We start from the raw sequence: 22,141 nt of genomic DNA on the forward strand, positions 1-22,141 counted from the left end.
ATTTAAATTCTATAAAATGGATCTGTTTTAGCTTTACTAAAGAAGAAATTTGGAGAACCATGTGGGTCACGGCTTATAATGTTTACCTTTAGTACTTTTCCATTTTTCCTGTATTAGGAGATTAGTGAAAAATAAGCTCTATAAATTAAGTTTCATTGCAAAATTATCTTCAGATGTACAGCAGTGAAGATGATATTGGGTGATAACACTAGAGTGGATTTTGTATAAAGCAATTACAACTTGAAAACCACAATCTGAATGAAAATACTGCTCAAGGTTTTCTGTAATCTAGTATTTAATATGAAAAATCCTCCCTTTGGAAAGTACTTAAATTACCTCTATTAAACACCAGACAACATAGCTAAGGTGTTAAATGCATGTTACTGACTGAAAAATACCCCACTGATACCTGGTTTCACACAACATCCTTTAGCAAGTCTAAAAGTTACATACTGGCACACCATTTTGCCTTTCATTAGGATTATTCTCTACTTAGTATATTGCTGTGGTTTCCAAAATATATTACTTTGTTTATTCAACCACTGGGTTTCATAATTCAGCGTTTTATGTAGGTGAGCTTGGCTCCCGTTAATTTTTTGCATTCATAGAAGCAAAGAGATACTCAGAGAGAAGAAACGTGCCTTTTGTAAAATATAATGTAATACATGTAGCCACACACATTTTCTTGACAGATTACAGTACAGAAGTTGAAAATGCATTGGGTTTAATATTGCACTTTAAGCAATTCATTTGTGAACTTATTAATTCTGCTCAATAATGTATAAGTGCTACTTCTGCATATAGCCCTTATCCTTGTCTACCACCTCTTGTCCCAACCTGGATGTGTATAAATCAGAGTCAGAAAGTACTTTCCCAATTCAAATGAGCAAACGAAGCCTGTTCATTAATTGCAAAGCCCGGTCTTCCATTGTGTAGGGGATTTTGAATGTAGCTTCTAATTGGCGGGGCGCTTCCCCAGTATCTGAGGAAGAATATACCTCTAAATATTTCATTGAGTGGACCTTTAGAAAAGTGTCTGTCTAAAGCAGTCACTTTGAAATAGGCAGAATGCTACATTTAGAAGGGTCAAATTATTCATCGGAAACATGCAGCTTATCCTCCCGGTTTCATTGTAGATAAATAATATGTGGTTGTGTACTCAACCAAATCTCCAGTGATGCCTTCGTGAATCAAGACAGTTAAGTCAAGTGGCTACAGGTTTCCGTCTTTTCAGGATGATCAAATTGAAATAGCCCATTAGGAATTGATTTAAACCAGTTTAGATAAGTCAAGTCTTAGTCCTGGCCCTTGAGGCTTTGGCTACTAAAAGTTCACTCGGAGCTGGGCATATACCAGCTCCACAGGCCATCAACTTTATTAGTGTGGAGATAAGCTGATTAGATCTTGTCAATCAAAGGTGCCAATATCTCAATTGAGAGTCTCTCTCCCTCTCTTTGTCGCCCACTTCAATGCCTTAAAAAAAAGAGAGAGAGAGAGAGATGTGTGGTATGCATCCCCATGGTTGTCACCAGGCAGGGTGCAAGGGTCCTGTGATGATGTGATGACTATATTAAAGAGTACATCAATTTGTTTTAAAGTGTTTTGATTTTTTATGGTGGCATTAAGCGAGAGAACATTGTGGTTGCAGCTTTACTAGAAAGCAAAGAGTTCTAGAAGGAGGAAAAAAAAAAAGTGTTTCTTTGAAGCCTACCGGGGCTTTGAGTCTTGCTGTGCCAATGGGCGCTTAAGTGCTCCTGTAACTGGCATACTCTGATCCACCACCAGCTTAGGTACTATTCTTCTGTCAAAAATTATTCATTTATATAAAATTGAAAAGATGCATGAATGTTTAATCTTTACAGAAGTCCTTTTAAATATTAGTCCAGCATCCCCTTTTTTTTTTTTAAGCTGTTTGTCTGGTAAAGGTTTGGTTGGTTGGGCAAATAAGAAGCACTGTCAATTGCTGATCAATTTAGGAAATCATAGGCTAGGATTATACAGTGCCCCTCTTTCCAGAAGTGCATTCTGCGCAGCTGTTCATAAATACATGCAGATATTTGTATCTCTTCTTTGGGGAAGGAGAAACTGGATAAATGAAACATCAGCTGTAAAAATGCAATAGTGCAGTGTTTCAGCCTTAGGCTTCATCATATAGTTAGTAAAAGATGGTAGAGAGGAAAAACTGGGCTTTTGTTCTTCACATCTGAAGTTTGCTCACACCATGCCTCCCTCGTACTTCAAATGCAAACAACAGAAGCCCATCCTTTTCTTCCATCACCCTACACTCACCACCCAATGAAGGCTGGAGCTACAGTGCTGCAGAACTACATTGCCACACTGGATTATCTCTTTATCAGCTGTTCTTCACTCCACTGTATCAATTTTCTACTAACCAATCAGACACTTCTCTCAGAAAAGACTGTTTGACTATTTCTCCTAGATAAATATATTTATAGCTACACAGATCCACACCGGCATCTCCCGCACTGCTTGTCGCAGGGACAAAAGGGGGAACCGCTTGTTCCTTCCAAGGGACTTGAAGCATGTCCCTTCTGGAGACCACTGTTAGCTGGGGGGGGGGGAATCTCAGGAAAGATTGTAGCCTTCTGTAGGATGGACTCGGAAGATTTGGTTCAGTATGGTACAGGAGTTTTGATATGCCTCCATTTTGCGTTGCAAGCTGAAAACCCCTGGGTATGTTTGCACGTTAGTGAAAGATGCTTCATTGTGATCTTGCCTCTATTGCTGATTAGTCAGGCTTTCAGGGTGCCCTGTTCGGCAGAGGCTGGCAACCCCCATTAACACAAAAAGAAGGATGTAGCAGTAAGCTGCAGTTGTCCGGTTTTTCTAAGAGTAAAGATTCAAGAGGAGCTTTTAACTCATTTTATCCTACCCTTTTTGTGGGGAAGTGGTAGGGAGAAGAGACTGGCCTTACATCTTGTTCAAATTAATTGGAATACCTTAAGTGTATAGGTAAAGGTACTGCACTGTATATTTTTCTTCTTCCCCGCTACTGTGTTAACAGGGTGCGTCCTGCAGTTAGAATCAATCAGAAATAAATGGGTTTTAAGAAATTATCAAAGGCGATACAGCAGACCACTAATCAAACAACACACACTTCTTGTGGTCCCTCACATATTGAAATCGCCCGCTCATTGCTTAAAATCTTCTGGTTTTGGAGCTTAAGAAGAAACTTGCTTAGAGCTCTAGTTTGCCTTTTATTGATCTCCTTTAACTTCATTAGTCATATTTCTCCCCAGACTAGCCTTATGTTTCTAAGGTGAAACTCTTTGTCATCTCTGCCTTTTTATTTTGTAGCGGGCTTCTGGTTGCATGGGATGACTGCATATTATACATCTGAAGCAACAGTATCAAAAACTGTGCGGTAATAATCAGCAGTAACTTAGTATTTCAAGAGGAGGCTGGTTTTATCATGAGTCAAATACGTCATTTGGAAGTCACTAAAAATATGGTGTGTGTCTTTTGAAATTACAGGCCACGTACGGTCCTAAGGGCTAGTATTTGGGACAGAACTCCCTTCTGCATCAATGACGAAGATGATGTTAAAATACCTTTTCTTCCCCCCCCCCCCCCCCCAATTAGCCCATCAAATAGCAAGCAAAGGGTTTGACCTTTTTTTTGGAGACGGAGATTTTTTTGCGTATATAGTGTTTTCTGCAGTTCATACTGGAGTTCAGTTTGCGCGTAACCATGGAACACGGCTAATTAAATACTATAGTGGAAGGAATAGTTTACATGTTTAGTTGTTAAGTTTTTATTCAAGTGCTGTGGCCACTAGGAAAACTGGTATTTTAAGTTTGTAGCACATCTCTCTGGGAATGGAGAGCAGCGTAGGCTTCCACAAAAAGACATGTGCTGCTCCTAAACACTGTCCCAGCAAATAACAAAACACTGTTTCCTGTTTAATAACAGCAAATACAGAGCACTGCCAGAATGATTTGCATGCTAAAGCACTTTCTGAGTGTGGAAATGCAGCGTTCTCACCGGAAGTGCCTTGAAAGTCATTTAAGGGACTGTACCTTTAAGAGTGCACCATATTGAGGGGGGCTTTGATGATTATGTAATGTTTATTCAGGTTTGCCTGTAGATGCACACTTCATAAATAAAACTTTTTTTTCTTTCTTTCTTTCAATGGGTTTATTATCCAGGCAAACAAATAGGTGAAGTTTCTTGCACGTTCACAGCTCAAATGCAAGCATCGGAAAGGTATCGTCATCAAGCCATTGTTTCCTAATCACATTTGATTCCTAAATTTTGGAAGAAGGCGACTATGTCTCCCTTCTGTCTCTCTGCTTTTGTCAGCTGAATGATCTGCAATCGGTTAGCTAAGGCATTTTGAGAGAGCCTTTTAAAGCAGCAGAATAAAAAGAAAGCACTAAAATTAGTTCAGTTTGTCGTGTTTTCAAAAGGTCCTCCAAGCCAAGTCATCTCCCAGACATAATATTCACTGGCTATGAATATACTGTGATTAGTATACAGAAGTATATTGTATGTGGCACTAGAGGCCAGGTTAAAGGCATCCTCTGTGAACTATCAAAACACAGAAGCAAAGATGTTTTAGTATTAAAAAAAAAAATCAATATTTGTTTTATGTTCTTCCTTGGAGCATTAGTACATCTTCAAGCATTAGACGGCCACAAGCATCTATTTTTCCCTGTTTACCCTGCAGCTTGTCAGTTTTGTAAGCAAGGGAGAAATGTAAGTGTATACTGGAAAGGAAACTTAGCTTTGCCTAATCTTCCTTTTCAGAAGGCTTTTTTGGTTTAAACAGGGTTGCCAGAAAATGTAATTTTTTTTTTAAATAATAAACAAAAAAGCCCTCAATTTTTACTTTTTATTTTTGAATTTGTGTTATCAGTTTTGTGAAGGGTTTCACAGCTCTTCTGCTTTTGTAGCAACATTCAAATGCTGTTTTGATCTACATGGTTTTATCTTACCCATCACATGTTTGGGGAATTCTTATATGCTCATTAATATGAACTGAAACACAATCACTTTTGTTGGGGGGGGGGGTTAGAGAGGGAGAGGAGAGGAGATTTTTCTTAAATTAAAGAGGGGGTGGGGAAAGAAGGGAGAGTGAGAAAATCTTTTCCCATTTCTTCCCTGAGGCTGAACAGTTTATCACTCCATCCTCGTTCAATAGAAGTGAATTTTATAATAAAATTTTCCCTAATCGGGCTCTGTCAGTGAGGTGTCTTATCGTGGGGAGGAAAATGACACCGATCCTATCGAAAAACAGAGACGATGTCATCGAGTCCCCAATCACAGCTACTCAGCTTCCATATCTACCTTCTCCACAAACACCAAGCACTGCTTTTTCATAAGAACATCAAAACCTGGCAGTCATTAAAATTGCGCCCGCGTAGAGTTGCAGGGATCAGCCGCACTAGCGCAAAATGGGATGTGGGAAAACAGACCCTCTAAATGTGCTAATTCCATTGTCACGTGTTTACGGCTTAATTTTAATCAGTTAAAAAAGCCACACATTGCAATAAATTGGCATTATCTTCTGTGACACCAGAGGACACAGTTGGTTCAAGGATTTAGAGGGTCGCTGGCAACAGTATATAGTGTTACAGACAAAGTATTTTTACGCTTGAACTACGGTAGCTAAGGTGCAATCCCCAGTTAAGACTGCAAACAAAGACTATAACCCGCACAGTACTAAGTTCAACATGCAGACCACCTTCAGCCTTGAGACAGTTTAGAATACTAAGCTGAATATTGCTGGAGAGAATTTTCTAATGTGACGGTTAAAGGTAATTTGTTGGCCGACATTTTAGAGGTAGCGTCCTCTCCTATCTACACTGTAGCATAATGAAGAAAGAGCTGTTCCCAAAGCCCTGGTGTTCGATTTGCATTTGGTTTCTAAAGTGAATGCAATTGTTTACAGCGTGCCATTGGATTTGTGCATCAAAATTATATATTGCATTTTCTGTTTTTGAATACAAGGAAATGCAGGTAAACTACCCAACTGCAATTGAAAGGGGATATTGTTTCCTAATGCTGCTGCCTCCAATGAAAGGTTTATGAAAAGTTTAAGTTTTCTAATTAGGTGGTATCATGGGTCACATGAGAATTGTACATGGTCTCCTTCCCTGGTACCCCTCCCCCTTTTTTCTCTCTTTCTTTCTCCTTTGGACTTGTTCTTTCTGCTAAGCTTTGCTTGAATATAGCTGATTAAAATGTTTATATGTAACGTGGGAATCTCTTTCTTTAGAACAGTATGATCTAATTAAAACACGTCTCCATAAAACCATGGGTATAAAAAAAGTTGTCTAATTTTATTTTAATTGATCATGCATTAAAATTGGTGTGACCATTGCAGTCCTGAAACTAGCCCAAAAAAAAAAAAAAAGTAAAGGAACTAAAAAACCAGTTATAAATAGGAATTTAACTTTTTTTGCTCTGTAGACAGCCCCTGTGAGGATGTGGGTATATCTGTGGCAGAACTAAAATGTCTATTTGAAATGGTATTAGTGCACAATGCTAAAAAAAAACCCCATACAAAATCCTTACTGGAAAATATTAATGCATTTAGTATAGAATGCAGTATATCAGTCTACAGTTTCCCAGGTTGATATTTTGGCTGGGCAAATTTGGTGCCAAACGTATAGCATATAATTTCAACACAATGCAAAACTTAAAAGCTCTTAAAAATAAACATGAGAATGGCTAAAAGAGCTGCTCCATAACAATCCACAATTAATAGTTTTGCATAAATAAAAATGTAACTAGTATATGAACTGTTTTGCATTTACAGCAGTATGTGCTATTTGGAAGTAGTTTCTTATAGTTAAATTTGCAAAACCTTTATAGATTTAGAACATAGAAGTTAATTTAGCTGATCTTGGCTTGTACCTGGGGTCTTTTTTAATTGTTTGTTGATATTTAAGCAAAAGTTTATAAAAGTAAAATGCATGTCTTAAAGTATATAAAGACCTTAAATACTGTCATTTATGTTTTTTTACAAAGCAAACCCAAATTAACCTTTTATGTTTTAACATGCACAAAAAGTGGCACCCTCAAACACATCTACAGTCTCTTTTCCTGAACGAAGACAGTTAAAATTACTTTATTGCTTGCAATTTTTCGTATAGATTTGTGTTTGTAACATGATGCAAGCTATGCTTTTGCACATTTTATGCGTTTAAACAGCTTGAGTAAATTTGAAGGGTCATTTTATTGGAATAATAGAAAAAAAGGACCAGAGTGCAAATTTGAACCTTTTCTTTTCTGTGTCTGGATTAGCAGCTAGCTCTGCATGACAAAAAAAAGGGCTTCTTTATGGCAGTATTCTTTGCTCTATAAAGGCCATTATCACTCTGTTTTATAAAACAAAGTACAAAAAGTTAACTGTGAAAACGTTTTTAGTTGAAAATATCTCTACTAAGATACTATTGATATGTGTTGATACCAACTTGGAAAGAAAAAAGTGACTTTGTTCTCAAAGTCATCTCCCATGTTATTTTGTTAATTTTTTTAGTTTTAGCACATTAACCACTATTTAGTTATTCTTTTACATAAATATGCTGCTTTGGTTATGAATGATCCCAAGTGAGGCTTTCCGAGGTGGCTGAAATGACTTGTGATGAGTGCTGTTGGTTATGGTAGGCTATTGCATGGTTAAGCTAGCCATTTGGCTAGACTGAGTATATTACAAGGTTTTAAGAGGCTGCTCACTTACTAGTTTGTTCTTTAGGTACCTGGGCTGAAGCCTGTTTTATACCCTGGGTGTAACACAAGTCTTGCATAGTCCACACTTGGCAGACCATACCGAGGTGTGTTTCACCAACGAGCAATAAAGTAGACGGAGAGTTGTTGAATTGGTTGTTTTCACAGGGTAGGGAAGGACCTAACCTACATGGAAGAAAAGAATTAATTCTGTTTATTTTCACACACTGCTCTAATAAAAGCCCCTCTATAATCTCTGTTATGCTTAATACAAGATTGTATACTTTATGTTATGTGGCAATGAAAGCAAAAAGTGGAAGTGCAATTAAGCAGCTTTTTCCTTCTGGGAGGACAAACATAAAATAAGGAACACTGCCAGCGTAGAGAGGGTATCGAAACATAATTTTGCAAATGTGGTAAGCTGAGAACTACATCAGTATGTGAACACGTCCTTAATATTCACATTCTGTAATATTTCTGTAATAAATGAGACAAAGTCATCATTTCGGACCCAGCTTTACAAAATGCAATCGGTATTAAATTATGCTTTAATTCTACTTAAGAGTCCTTTTAGTTTTACTTTTTTATTATAGCTGAGGATCGTACGTAGCATAAAGCTACGTATCTAAATGCGCACCTTGTATTGATATAAAAATGTCAAATCATCTCTTCCTGCATGTAGCTGATCACTTTTCTAAACCTTTATTATGTTTAGCTCTCTGGTTGCAACATAGAGAGTGGCTTGATAGTAATTTGTAAAACTGTAAATTCAGTGTGTTATACTTTTCTACACATAGGCTGCGCCATTGAGCCACCAGTCAAATAAAACTGTTTTCTTACTTGATATTGTGTAATGGGTGGAACTGAAGATGTACTTAAGAGAACTGGATATCAGCATCTTTTGTGTTTGTTACCATAATGGAATTTGGGGGAAATGCAGCATGTTTTTAAGTACCTACTTGTAACGCTAGTCAGTGTCTTATAAATTTGACCCTATTAAGTTTTTGGGGTTTTTTTTGTAGCTGTAAATATGCTGTAGTTACTTTCTAATACCATGCTTATAACACAGTTATTTGTTCTTTTGAAATGTATATCAATTTCCTATTAAACATTTATCCACATACATGGGATATTAATAATAAATGTACAGAAAAAAGTATCTGGTTTCATTTGAGCAAGAGTTAAAAATGCAGTGTTAATTGCATGAAAAGTAGTATAGAAGTGTTCCTAGTGAACAGGATTTAAACTTTAATTCGTTTTTAAAAGGTATCTGTAACTGCCTTTAATGTAAGTTTGAAAAAGTGTCAACTTTCTTTAAAAATATATAGGCTTTTAATTTAGGTATTGAATTTTACCCATACAGTAATTGTAAGATCAACCAATTAACCTCTCTGTCTATGAAAGGGATTTGAGAAGTCAAAGTGAATATTACTGATGTTTGTCTAATGTAAGATGTAAAATGTTCTATAAATCTTGGCAGAGCTTGTTCTGTCCTGCTTAATGTGTATTACACATTAGCAATGTATTTGCATAAACATTAGCTACATCAGATACAAAAGTCTTGCGAATAGTATTTTCTGCATTTTTTCGTTTCCAGGGTTTTGGTGTCTTTCAGTGATAAATATTTGACATTTTTACTCTTTGAATTATGAGTAGGACACAATACATGTAAAGTATAAGCTCACTTATAGGAAAATATAACTCACTTAATGAAGTGAAGGTATTAGAAAAAGGACTGGATTATCGTCTTTAATAGAACTACTGTTGCTTCGGTTGATAATTGATTAATGAGATAAACATCATGCTCTGTAGATTTGAGTGTGATATGTTGTTTAAGCCTCTCTCTCTCTTTCTGTGTTAAATCTCTCTTTTTAGGAAAGTACCCATTTTCCTTCTCTAGTTCCCCAGATTGCTTTATGCAGATACTCCTTTCTGTTTTTTTGGCTGTTTCCAAATACTGTAAATAAGTGGTTTTGTGCGTGCGTGCGTGTGTGCATGCACGCGTGCGTGCATGCCATGTTCACAAATCTGCAAGAAAAGTTTCTTCCAGGGGGAAAAAACGTATACTGGCTTTAAAATGTTCACTTTGTCCATGTTTGAAATCTTTCTGTCTTGCACGGTTGTGGCTGATGTTTCTTTCTGGCTTTTATGGATTCGGTATCCAGATTTACTAAAACATAAATCCCATTTGGACCTGTGTATTTGACTACACAGAACTGATCTTATCATTGATATATCATTGATATCATTGATAAGATCAGTTCTGTGTAGTCAAATACATTTTTATACACAGCCATTTTCAAAAGTCTAATATTAATTTCACATGTCAAAATAATATAATTTAATTTTTTTCCTAATATGTACCTATCAAGGTACTACTTTACCGTTTGTATATGGTCATATGTAATGAAGTTGTAGTTTTTCATTACGAAGGCATAATAATGTATTCTGAAAATGTGCTGTCACTTAAATGTGTATGTACTTAATTTGGTTAGGAGACGTATGTTTGTGATCACCAGAAAGACACAGTCAAAGTTTCCCATAGTGGAAGAATTGACATATAGGATCATTAGGCTGAACTGGATTTACATTTCAGGCAGAAAATAGTTACTGAGTAATCAGAATTCATTCCATTTTCATGGGAATTGAATAATACTGTTGGTAAACATTGGGTGGCCATTGCAACGGGAACATTCATTTTATGTCTGTGCAATTGTTAAGAAATCATGTTTAGGAACTATGTCAAATCTCTGGGTGTATTATTGTAGTTTAATACTTACCTTGTTACAGTCTAAGAACCCTAGTCTCAAACTGAGGCCTCATTGTGCTTGGTGCTATACAAGCACAGGAACAAAAAACCTCTGGTTCCTAACCCCCAGAGAACTTACAATCTCAGGTAAGTGAGAACAGCTGGACGCATGTAGGTAGGAGAGTGCAAGGAGACACTAATAGTATTGACTGGCATGCTGGGCAGTGGTCTCATCACTTCAGTCACCTAACCATTGTCTGTAAGCATCATGCCAAAGAAGAAGTTCAGGGTGGGATTTGAGAAAAGCTAATGAGACGGCTTTGCGGATGTTAGTATGGACATCTCTCAGGTGAGAAGGGTGGCATAGGAGACAGAGCAAAGCATATCTGCTTAGACCTAATGGAAGGATGATGGCATCATTGACCAAGCAGGCACAGAAGTCTTGTTATTGAATACATTGGTGGAGATAGCCCATAAGTAACTGCAAAAGTGAAGACAAGCAGTTTATGATTGGTGCAATGGAGAAGGGCAAGCTAGTGAAAAAATGCCGAGGGATGATATGGTCTAGGCCACGGGCTATAAAAACAGCTTTCTGGATGGGCACCTGTACACGAGCAGTGAGGCTGCTCCGACGTGCTCTAATTACAGTGTGTCGAAGCAGATTCGATTAATTGAGCCTGCTGGAGCATGGTAATTACCGTGCTCTAATGCCTCCAGTGTCTTGTGTATCAGTGTCCCTGTGCTTTATCTAAAGTCCGTCGAATGAGTGTTAGACAATGTGCCCCTACCGCTGTTTTTAAACGCAGGGATGCTGATACTTGAGACTCTCCAGGCGCTTTAATTAAAGTGACTCTCTTGGAGCTGCTATAATTAAAGACCCCCACTTCCCCTCCCCTCCCCCCCCCCACTCCTGGAGTACATGTAAAAATGCCCAATGTATCTGAATAGGGAAACACTGCTTCCATCAAGGCTTGAGAAAAGCAGGTTGCAGTAATTGAGATTACAATGACGATGAGAACCTGGGTGAGAGATTTAGCAGTGTGGACGAATAGGAAAGGCCACATATTAATCATGCAATAAGAATCTGCAGTTTTCACTGCAGTCTGGAGAGGAGACCTTTATGAGATCTGTGATCCTCAGGTGATGAGCAAATGGTAGTGTGGTCCACAGTGACTGGGAAAGGAGATAGGGTGGGAGGGACTAAGACCTCTATTTTAGCCAGGCTGAGTTTGAGTTGATATGATGGTTAGACCAGATTGTGTTTGTTTTATTTTATTATAGCCAGATTATACTCTGGATGCTCTGATACTATGGTATTATGAGCCCATATGAGCTCTGGGAGGATACAATGATATTAATAAAACCAGGTTCACTTTCAGTGTAGGCATTTCTGCTTGATACACTGCCTGTAACAAAGAAATTGGACAAAAAATCAATATGAAAATGCATGCTTCCTATCCAAAGCGTGGAAAACTCAAGCAAGAAAACTATATGTGATATAGTTCATCCAGATGCATGGGCTACTTGTTCTGCTAGGGTTAAATGTCTGCATTTAACAGTTGCTTTTCCCTCACAAATACTGTTTTCCAACATTTCCTGGTATTGAATATTTAAAAATATGTTAAACTCATCCCAAGATCAGCTTGTCCTTTGCTGCAGAAGCAGAGCTTGAAAAGTTTTAGAACTGAATGTTCTTAGTCTGAGTGTTGGATTAAGAAAGTCTAGAGGTATGTCACTTTTGTCTTGTGGAAAACCAGTTCCACAGTTCTTGCCGTCTTTATAGGCTTTGAGAGTTAAGAATGTGTGTATTTACTGGGAAGTAACAATTTGGAAGTACTAAAGTAACCATTTCTAATTCATGATCATATACATTTCTAATTAAACCATTACAAAATAAGGAAACTCTGGCTAAATGCAGTCTTCTGGAGGATTTAGCCTCATGTTTCAATGCATTTCAATGCCACATTGGTAAGTTTAACAGCATCTCCATTGCCCTGGTGAGTAAATGGGACTTAACCATCTGGTGAAAAAGGCTTGAAGCAACTTCCTGCAACTATTCCTGTATGTCTGAGTCCTGAACTGGCAGTGGTGAGCGTCTATATTAGGCATTTTTAGATGGACAGAGGTGTTGTCATTGTAACTCCCTTTAGATATGATGTATAGGTAATAATCACATATTGTCATGATGTTTGTGTCCCACAAAGTTATAAATAGTCAACAGAGCTGGTCTTATATCCTCTTTTTAAGAACCTATTTTTTCTTGAAGGGATTATCTTATTTCCGTCTAGATCTACTTAGTCTCCTGCTCCTGTTTCTTCTGGGCATGGTTCTTAGGCAAGCAGGTGTTTCAAAACTGGAGAGGTAGAATATGCATTTAAATCTGAACATGGGTTCAAGCTCAGTGTTACTGCCTGGAAGTTTTCAGTGGTTTTAGTGCACCCTAGATGAAGGGGGAATGTCATCTTTAAAGTTCTTCCTAAAATAATGGTATAAAGTAAGTCAGGTTCTTATAACCTGACAGGCATTGCCACATTTTCCTTTTAGTCTTAACATTGATAACTTTAAAAAAAAGATTAAATCCTACTCTTCTGTTGGGTTTTTTAAAGCTAAACAATTTCTTTGTATTGACTTCAATAAGTAGTGTTTGACTAAGCCAGGGGCAGGCAGTTATTTTGGCTGGAAGGCTGCTTACTTAGTTTTGGCAAGCCATCGAGGGCTGCATGACAGGCAGGTAGGGGCAGATAAATATTAATTTTCTCAATTTTTTAGGGGCCTCTCCGGGCTGGATAGAATGGCTTAGCAGGCCACATCCGGCCCATGGGCCACATTTTGCCCACCCCTGAACTAAGTACATCTTCCAGGAAAGCAACCCGTCTTGATGTGAAGATATCAAGAGATATATATTTTTGTATAATAGATGGACCAGTGGGTCCTGTAGTGGGATCCTAGGATAGGAATAAAGAGACAAGTGTTTCAACTATGATGATACTTAACTGAATGAAAATTGAAGCTCTAATTTAACCTCTCAGTTTTACCTTTCCCATTTATAAGGTCCAGCTACCAGTTCCTTATCCCTATGAGCAATTCTGTGAACTTGCACATGGCTTTGAATGTGTGAAACTTGAACAAGGTTTGTTCCTGATGTGGGGATACTGCTTCCAATATAAAGGGGAAAAAAGGATCATCCTAGTGAACTCCTAGTTTGTTCTACTAGGTAATCCCCCTCAGTTCTATTTGGTTGGGGTTTTTGGGGGGGTCTTTTTTGAGTCCTATTTCTAGCTTGAAATTGTTTGGCTTTAGCTTTCAGTCGATGATTCTTCATATGCCTGGCTTTACTGGAGTAAAGAGCCCTTTTATACTGGAACTTTCTTCCCCAGTGGATACTACTACACCATGATTAGTTGCATCCTAAATTTACTTCTTGAAGCTAGACAATTTGAGTTTCTAAAGTTGTTTTACTGTAGGTGCTAAGCAGCAGCTCTGCAGAACAGAACCTGTGGGTTACAGTGGTCAATAAGCTGAATATACCCCCACAGTGCACCCTTGTTGCAACGACACCCTGGACTGCAAAAGTAGGAGCGCTGCCAGGAGATCGCGGGAAGTGATTATTCCCTTCTATTCGCACTGGTGAGACCATGTCTAGAGTCCAGTTTTGCCCCCCCTCCCCCCCCCCAACTACAGAAAGGATGTGGACAAATTGGAAAGAGTCCAGCAGAGAGGAACAAAACTGGTTCAGGGGCTGGGGCACATGACTTGTGAGGAGAGGCTGAGGGAACTGGGCTTATTTAATCTGGAGAAGAAGACTGAGGGGGATTTAATAGCAGCCTTCAACTACCTGCAGGGTGGTTCAAAAGAGGATGGGGCTGGACTGTTATCATTAGTGCAGATGACAGAACAAGGAGTAATGGTCTCAAGGTGCAGCAAGGGAAGTTTTAGGTTAGATATTAGGAAAACTCTCTCCCTAGGAGGATAGTCAAGCACTGAAACAGGCTACCCAAGAGGTGGTGGAAGCTCCGTCCTTGGATGTTTTGAGCCCCAGCTAGACAAAGCCTTAGCTGTTATGATGTAGTTGGGGCTGGTTCTGCTTTGAGCAGGAAGCTGGACTAGATGTGATGTCCTGAGGTCCCTTCCAGCCCTCATTTTCTGTGATTCCATGTTTCTTTCCAGTTTATGACTCCTTTTCACTGCTCCTTTGTTTTTGCTTTTTTCAACATCTTTTTTAAAATATTACCAAGAGAAAGTAAAGTAAGATTGCATATTGCAAATTTTAATTCTAGGGGTGTAAGCTATTTATAAGAATGGATAAGGTATTATGAGCCAAGGCTCTGTGTTGCTCTTATGTTCAGTTACTTTATCCGGTATTCAAACATGTTGCACAACTTCACTTTACTTCCCCCTGCCCCCCACCCCCAGTTAGAGGGATCATTGCTTAAGTGTAGAAAAGAGGTAGAAAAGTGCAAGGTTACCACCAGCACGACATGCACTAGGATTTTCTTCTTAAATACACAGAAGTTCCTTCAGTTTGGGATTGACCAACAAGTTAGTCATACAAGTGTTACAGAAGAAGCTATAGCTTAAATGTCATCACATGCCTTCCACAAAAGCTTAAGAAGTGCAATTCAGTCCCAGTTAAATGTTGCAGTAGCACAAGGAAGAGTTATTTTCCGCAACTTGTGGTATAGATGTATGTAGTTTTTCATCTACCCCCACCTTCTCCCTTACAAAAATAGTCTACACACCAAACCCTGTACAGACTGTAACTGTACCTCTGCATCCCAGGTATAGATGCAGTAGGCTGCTCGTGAATGCCAATGGCTTTTTGCAGCTCTTGCCAAATATGCCTCTGACCACAGAAAGGAACAAATGCATGTGAAATTTCAGCACATGTGAAAGATGCCAATCCATATAAGAATATTATTTCAAATATACTTTGCAACATTAACTGTACTGATTGCATCAGATATTCATAGGATCAGGAGAGAAAAGCAGAAAGAGGCTCACGGAGACTACTACCAGGATGGGTCAGGATGTCCAACAGAATGCCACAAAGGGCTATTTGTACTAGGTAACGGGAGCCTGACATATAGGAATAAAGATCCAAGTATTCCAGCCATGATGGACCTTACTGAAGAGAAAATTGGAGATCTAATTAAATGCGTTGGCCATAGCTTTTTCATTTGTAAGAGCCAGCTACTGCTTACCTTCATCACATAAGCAATCCTATGAACTTGTCCACAACTGTGAATATGTGAGAGAGGAGCAAAGTTTGTTCCTGAAGCGGGGATATTGCTTTTCCAGCCTCAAAGGAATACTATCAAGCTTGGTCATTTAGAGCTTGTGAAATGTTGGGAAATATTTCTAAAACTGCATTTTCTTTCCCCATGGAAAATGCTCCATTTTTCATGGTGCAAAGCAGCAGATAACATGGGGCGACATTACATTTCATAAACATGCTTTTTGTCGTGGACAGTATCAACCCTTTTTTTCATTATGTGATAGAGTATGTCCGCACACACCCAAAGAAACAATTTCTATACGCTTGTTAGCTTGTTGCAGCATTAATATATAAGAGAATTTTTTTTTCAAGGAGCACAGGGGATCAAGAGGTGAATCCTCTTTTGCCCTCTGAATTCTTGATGCTTTCAAGTCCTGAACTTTTGAATGGTTTAGCTACTCTTAAATTGGTGAAAAGAGGAGCCTGCCTTGCAGACTTCACCACTGAGAACAGCAAGGGAAGGAAAATAAAACCTGAGAAGATGCATCCAGCCTTCCCATTGTGTCCCATGGATAAATCCAGTCTCCTTTCATCTTTTTCATTTTTTTTCTTACTCTAGCAACTGCTCTTTGAGTCTGCAGGCTCGACCTGAAAAGAACCCAAGAAGAATCTAGCTGGCTTCAGTCAGTGCCTTGCCCAATCTGCCTGCATCTTCCTATCTCCTTCCATGAGCTTGAGCTCTCAGTTGCCTCCCAGACCATTCTTCCTGTGTGTAAGTGCTAAAGATGATGGATACTTTGCATTTCTGATTTTGTGCATAAGTCTAAAGCTTTTCATGGCTAAAAATCCATGATGACTGTAAAAGTAGTACAGTTGTACTGTGATACTGAGGATACTATAAGCCCAGGAATTTCTATACTAGGTCTGATCCTTATTTAACTAATCCAATATCCTTTCTTCAGCAGTGGCCAGTACTCTGTATGCAATATCTGTCTGAGGCAGCACCTTATTCCTGCCTTAGTCCTGAATAGTTCCAAACTGGATTAATCCCTGTAATGGGAAGGGGTGGGGGGAGTTATCTTTCCAACATGTTTTTGCATTAACTACTGCTCTTTGGAATATTCTTACCCATAAAAGCATTACAGGCATTGCATTTTTAAATAAGTTTTAGGGCTTTTTATGTTTTGTTTTGTTTTGTTTTGTTTTGTTTTGAGGGGGTGAATGACGAAGGTGAAGGGGGGGCGGCACCTCTCTCCTTGTGTTTTGTCTCAGCTGCCAAGATCATTTGGGACTGTCAACCATGCAGTCCCTGCTCTGGGGACAGAGTGAGCTTGCTGGTGAAGTTTTAGCTCTGGATTTCAATTTCTGCTTGGTGCAAGGAAAGCCAGGTTTGGTTTCATAAAGCAGCTGTATTTACCCAGGCCTTTCCTAATAGTTAGTTGTGGAGGAAGAGCTTGTTTTTCTAATGGTTGTGGTAACTTTCCCCCAAGGAACTTTTAGTGATAAGCACTTGCATATATAAATATAAATTAATAAAAAACATATTTTCTTGCATACAACACATCCCAAATAAAATATACACCTTGTTTTTGAAAAGCATTATGGCTGCAGAGAGCGGGGACATAGCCTAATCTTCAGTGATTCACCTTCCATTTCCTGCTTCACTAAAACCCTAGCTGCTGTTGAAGACTGGTCTCCATGGGTAGACCTCTGATCTTTAAAAGAGCTGAAGAGCTTTGAAATAAGAGAAGAGACCATAAGCCCTAGCAGACAGCAAAATTCCCCAAAGAAAGGTTACCTTCGTACTTGGAACATCAGAACCATTAAAAACTATCTTTAACACCTGTGAAGAACAATGGTCCATTAATGGGTCACTGTCTCCCTCAGCTGCCTGCCAAGTAATAGCAGAACTGCTGCGCTGGAGAACAGGGATCAAAGCAAGGTGATTCCATCTTGGGCAAAAATGCAGCTTCCCCAATTAATACATGCACTCCAGTTTTGGGGGGCTGAATTTAAAGGAAAGGGTATGTGTTGTATTTGAGAAACTATGGTATATTTTTAAATTTGCCTTGCATCTCATGGCAGTGTAAGAGTGAGGTTGTAGCTGTGATGGTTCACAAATTATGCAAGAGGCAAGGATTTCTTAGGGTGATAGCTTTTATTGGAGCGACTATGTAGTTCAGGTAGTTAGACAAACTTTTAACGCAAGACATTCAATCCGAGGAAGAATGTCTTGCATTTGAAAGTTTATCTAACTCTATCCCAACTATATAGTTGTTCCAGTAAAAGCTGTCACTCTAGGAAATCCTTGGCCCTTGCACCTAATGAATTCATGCTAAGTCTGAATACAGTCTGTCTGTGCTTAGGTTAGATGCTGAGGTCCTGTTTGGCTGCTGTACGATGCCAGTTTATGGCTTTCAGTAAGTCAGTGGGGTTACCTTGGTGTATATTGGAACAATGTTTGAGAGACTCATACTAAACAAAGACAGAGAAAAGACTAAACAAAGACCTGTTAACATCCAAGACTGATGCTGTTACTATTGGCAGTCCTAGAGAACCCACTTTGAGTCTTCCCTGGTCCAAATTTGTCGTGGCAATTGTGTAATCAGTATCCCATTATTATAAATTAAAGTGCAATTCAAGGATTTGCTTAAGTTGATCTCTTCACAGAATTCATACCTCACATTTTAAATCTCTATTTGCCTCACTCTGTTGTGTTTTACAAGGGATCTCACAAGAGCGTGTGTTCTCGTATTACCTTTATGCCACAAAACCCAAGCGCAATTGGTCGTCTGAAAAATGGAACAACAGCCTCATCTTCATCTCTGAAACGCCTTGCATTTCTCTTTGTTAGACCAATACATTTTTCTTAACCACTTATTATTATTATTATTATTATTTAATATATTTGTGTGTGTGCATGTATTCACTGTATCAGGAATGTGGTAGTATTCAGTTCCGTGTCCTTTGTTCCTGCCTGCATTCCACGCAGTTCAGTCTTTCAGTCTCATATATTTACTAACCATTCAAGCGCCTTGCTGTATTCACACATAGATTATGCAAAATAAAAAAAATACATTATTAAGGCTGTGGATGCTGTGAATGGATTATTACAATTTGCCTATCATGGTAATGGCACCTGTTAGAGGTGTGATACAAAAGGCAGTGACAGGCAGTGTAATTTAGTAATTGTAGCCATTGTACTGTATAGCTGGTCAGTTCACCAGGCAAGTACAAAGAAACCAGTGTTAAGACTGAGCAGGGGTGGGGAAGCTTAATAGAGAGAGCTAGTTCTGTACTGAAAGAGACTTTTGGTGGAGGGCTAACTCCCTGGGGGAATGAGTTAGAATGAGTTGAAAAGAATGAACAAAAGTACAAAACTGGTACAGGTTTTCCTGTTTCAGTTCTTAAAGTGACAGACAAGTTCTAGGATGAGTATTGCTTGTTCCAGTTGGTGGAAGGAAAAAAGTTGTTTTGAAATATTTAGTAGGAGCTGATTTGTTGTGCTCACAGTGAGTCGGGCATTGTCTCTGTGTTGTTCTTGCTGGACTGCACATCGCTGTACCTGGCAACTCGATCTAAAATAGCGATTGGATGGACTATGATGAAGATCATTTTGAAGCCGTTCCTGTTAGTTTGAAACGTCCACTTTGGAAAATGCACGGATCCATGCCTCTCGGCCTTTTTTTTGGCTGGGAGTCTCCAAAATGTGGGTATTTGAAAGTTTAAATGCTCCGAGTGTCCATCGGGTTTGTATTGCTGTTTAGAATTCTTAACTTGGGTATTTTAGTCTCAATACCCTAACCAACAGCTCAGTTCCCGTCAAGACTGGGAATAAAAATCTCCCCCACCCCCTCAAAGTGATAGTTTTGGCTAATTCTTTCAAAATTGTATTTATCCAAATTGTAAGCATTTTGGGGCAGGGAACTTTTCTTTTGTATCTTGTACAGAGCTGAGTACAATTTCAGTGCTTTCAAAGTAATGAACGCTGTCTTGAATGGCACATACAGGCCTCATGGGAGCATAAAGAGCATCCCTAACTTCATAGACTTTATATAGCAGGTTCTAGATTTTAAAATGTGCTTTATGATTTCCATTGAGACTGACCTTGGCATTTTATCCAACAGCTTTAGTGACTCCACATAACATAGTCTCGCCTCACACAACTGCCTAACTACTGAACAAATTGTTGCTGTGATGAAGAACCTCCTAGAGTTGCATAATGACGCATTGGAAAACAATTGTCATGAAAGATAAGCTTGGACAAAGCGCTGAAGCATTTTAAACTGTTTTAAGGCCAGATTGACTCATTTAACGGCTTTAATAGAGCAAGGAAATAGCCTGAAGTTAGCAAAGCTCTGCACAGCAGGAAATTTATGCTAGCAAGTACTAATTCACATTTGCTAACCAGCATAAATAGACTTGCAGACAACACCAGGAGTCCCATTTAAACGGATTAGGTGTGCCACTTACCTATTATTTAGTCATTGGAATGTGTCGTTCTCAATATGCTGCTTGGCGGTTATTCCAATTAAGTGAACCAGCCCCTCTGTAATAGGGTCAATTAAAGGGGTTTTAATCCATTGATGGGGAAGGAGATTTTCTACATTGAATTTCAAGGACTGTCCTATGTTGTTAGTTATTTGTTCAGTGCTTCCACACCTGAGCATTGAAATATAAACGCTGCTATGCTTAGTGCTACATTGGCTGGTATAGCCTGCCTTACCTAAGCTTAACAAGCTGAATTATCCTCTCAGTCTTGTAGCAGGATGTTAAATACCTCTGAGTGGAAGAGGATACCAAAAACTTTGTAATCAAAGAAAATGAACATGTGTTAATAAACAGGCCATCCTTTTGATCTGATGTTGGTGCAGAAGACCCTTTGCTGGAATCCTTCCTCCTCTTCACAGGAGGGCTTAAGAATACTGCTGAGCTGTTGAGCTCTATGGCTAGGAACAAACGTTCAATAAGCCTGAGCCTGAATTAATTCAATATTTGCAGGTTCTTCTAACTTGGCTAGGCTAAACTGGTTTGTAACCGTACAGACATCCCAGAAATGCAGGCACATGCCTGCAGTGACTTAGGCTAGAAGCCAGGGAATACTAGAGCAGCCCATCCTTCCCTTCCATAGTACTGAGCTGAGGGGGGAGGGGGGGGAGGGCTTGGCCAGGCCCCAGCGAGATGCTCTGATTAGGGAGGGGCCCCCCATCAGAAAACAAAACCTCTCTCCATTAGTTCAAGCTCTTCTCAAATAGCTTTTCCAAGGAAGAAATGCAGGTATGTTTCCAGCTACCTGTTGAATAGCTCTAAAAAAGCCCTAAATTGACACAGTCCTGTCTGCCTTTGTCCTCTCTGCCACAGCACAGACCATAGCCAGCATGTGCTATGCTAGCTGATGCTGAGAGGTGTCTATATAAGGCAGAAGGGAGGGGGAATCCCTGCTCAGTAGGGAGTGGTGAGGAGGAGGTGGGGGGATCAGGAGGAAGCCAGGCAGACCCTGTTGTACATGCAGTGTCTGCCAGAGCTGCAGCCAGGGAGCAAAGGAGAGGGGCCAGCCCAGCTCTCTGGAGCAGAAAGCCCCACCCAGCCTAGAAAGGATGCTGGGGGGACTGTGGTTTATCTTAAACCAGCAAGGGGTCTGGGACAGACATTACATAAACCAGTTTGACCCAAGTCAGTTAAGTCTGCTACTACATTCAACCAGGTTCATCTCAAACTGGTTTCAGCCATTTTCAAATTGGTTTATGTGCACTAAAAATCTGTTCTGCTACAGGTTTAAACCAGTTTCTAATGACTTAAACTGGTTTATGTGTAATGTCTGTCTCTGGCCTATAAGAACTAGTAGTCGTTGTTACTCTGTTCCTCTATAGGAAAAGCAACTCATTACACTGAAGTTATAGAAACTATCCACACACAGTTTCTTGCCCATCATTCAGTATGGCATTGGTAAAAGTCATATCCAGCCTTCCTTAGGCTGTTGGAGGATCAATACAATATGGACCTTTGAAGTTGAGGGGGAAAATTAAAGGAGCAGTCTCATAAGACCCTTCCTGTAAATTGCCGTTTAAAAATAGCAGGGGACATCAACAAAAAAGTCAGCATTTAGACAGGCTATAGGCATGCTATTTCATGCAACAGAATTAATTGCAAATTAAATTAAAACTAAAAAGCCATTTTTGTTCTGCTTATAAAAAAAAAAGGACAAATATGATTGTTCCTACTGGGAAATCTTAGTGTAGGACCTGATCTGAGAGAGCATTTAAGAGCAGTCCTAATGACTGTACTGGGAGCTTTTCACACTGCATTGGTGTTTGTAGAATTGGGCCCACGGAGAATAATTCCTCTTTTTTCTGTGACAGTATGAACGTTTACTTCAAATATACAAAGTTTCAACTCTGCACTGTCCAAAGTATAGCAGTTGCTAACCCTGTATGTACTATTTGGCATTTCAGGAATTAATCCATAGCTACATAATATCTCTT

General features: G+C 39.2%; 1 protein-coding gene across 7 annotated transcripts in view; it reads left to right on the top strand.

The window, feature by feature from the left end:
* Window positions 1-22,141, top strand: part of VTI1A (vesicle transport through interaction with t-SNAREs 1A) — a 346,832-nt gene that overhangs the window by 110,130 nt on the left and 214,561 nt on the right. The window contains exon 7 of one of the 7 annotated variants that reach the window (XM_025203139.1): window positions 16,279-16,391. The exons of the other annotated variants lie outside the window; for them this stretch is intronic. Within the exon in view, the coding sequence (XP_025058924.1) occupies window positions 16,279-16,292 (14 nt within the window). The 3' untranslated portion in view covers window positions 16,293-16,391. Of the gene's footprint in view, window positions 1-16,278; window positions 16,392-22,141 lie in introns of those variants that run through there. 7 annotated transcript variants of the gene reach the window in all.

The sequence above is a fragment of the Alligator sinensis genome, unplaced genomic scaffold (assembly GCF_000455745.1).
Source record: "Alligator sinensis unplaced genomic scaffold, ASM45574v1 scaffold559_2, whole genome shotgun sequence".
Lineage (NCBI taxonomy): Eukaryota > Metazoa > Chordata > Crocodylia > Alligatoridae > Alligator > Alligator sinensis.